The sequence below is a fragment of the Cariama cristata genome, unplaced genomic scaffold (assembly GCF_000690535.1).
Source record: "Cariama cristata isolate BGI_N322 unplaced genomic scaffold, ASM69053v1 scaffold29009, whole genome shotgun sequence".
Classification (NCBI taxonomy): domain Eukaryota; kingdom Metazoa; phylum Chordata; class Aves; order Cariamiformes; family Cariamidae; genus Cariama; species Cariama cristata.
The window spans coordinates 5,024-5,614 of record NW_009636754.1 but is presented as its reverse complement, the minus strand read 5'-3'; the positions used below and the strand labels follow the sequence as shown (position 1 = coordinate 5,614).

The 591-nt window shown below is 59.4% G+C and overlaps 1 protein-coding gene across 1 annotated transcript in view; it reads left to right on the top strand.

The window, feature by feature from the left end:
• LOC104167712 (matrix metalloproteinase-28-like) overlaps window positions 1–62 on the top strand; it is a gene marked incomplete at both ends in the record, with an annotated part of 1,655 nt that extends 1,593 nt beyond the window's left edge. Inside the window, one exon of the mRNA XM_009708043.1 lies at window positions 8–62. Within this exon, the coding sequence (XP_009706345.1) occupies window positions 8–62 (55 nt within the window). The remainder of the gene's footprint in view (window positions 1–7) is intronic.
• Between the last annotated feature and the right edge of the window lie 529 nt (window positions 63–591).

Here is a 591-nt window from a genome sequence, read left to right as displayed (position 1 = left end):
CCGGCAGCAGCGAAGCCTCAGCGCCTATTACTGCCACTCCTTCTTCGACGCCATAACTGCAGGTGGGTGTCAGCCAGTGCATCCCTCTCCCAAAACATGCACCCATACCCCTTGCCCCAGCGCTGCAGCAGCCTCTTTCTGCTCTGATAAGGTCCTGTGGTGGGAAAGGTGGGTTTGGCTGGTCCACAGCCCCGTACGTGCTCCTGGGGCTGGTGGCATCGCTCACGGACATCGCTGCCGCAGAGCAGAGTGCATCTTGAGGACACAACGATAGCTTGGTGTGCTAGGAGCGGGGGAAACATCCTAAAACTTGGGCCATGGCAAGGCTTGTGGTCAGCTTTTATCCTCTCCGGGCTGGAGTGGAGTCAATGAATTATGAAAGCTGAGGGGGCAGCTGGAAAGGCAGAAGGGAGTGTCCAAACCCTGAGCATCCCCAAAGCACCACAGAGCTGCACAGGGAGGAGAGTGGAACTGGGGAGCGGCGGCTGGGAGGGGGAATGAGGTTTCTCACCCGGGACCCCCCCCTCACTCCTCCCTCCACCCTGCAGACGCCGATCACAACCTCTACATCTTCAAGGGCAGCCACTACTG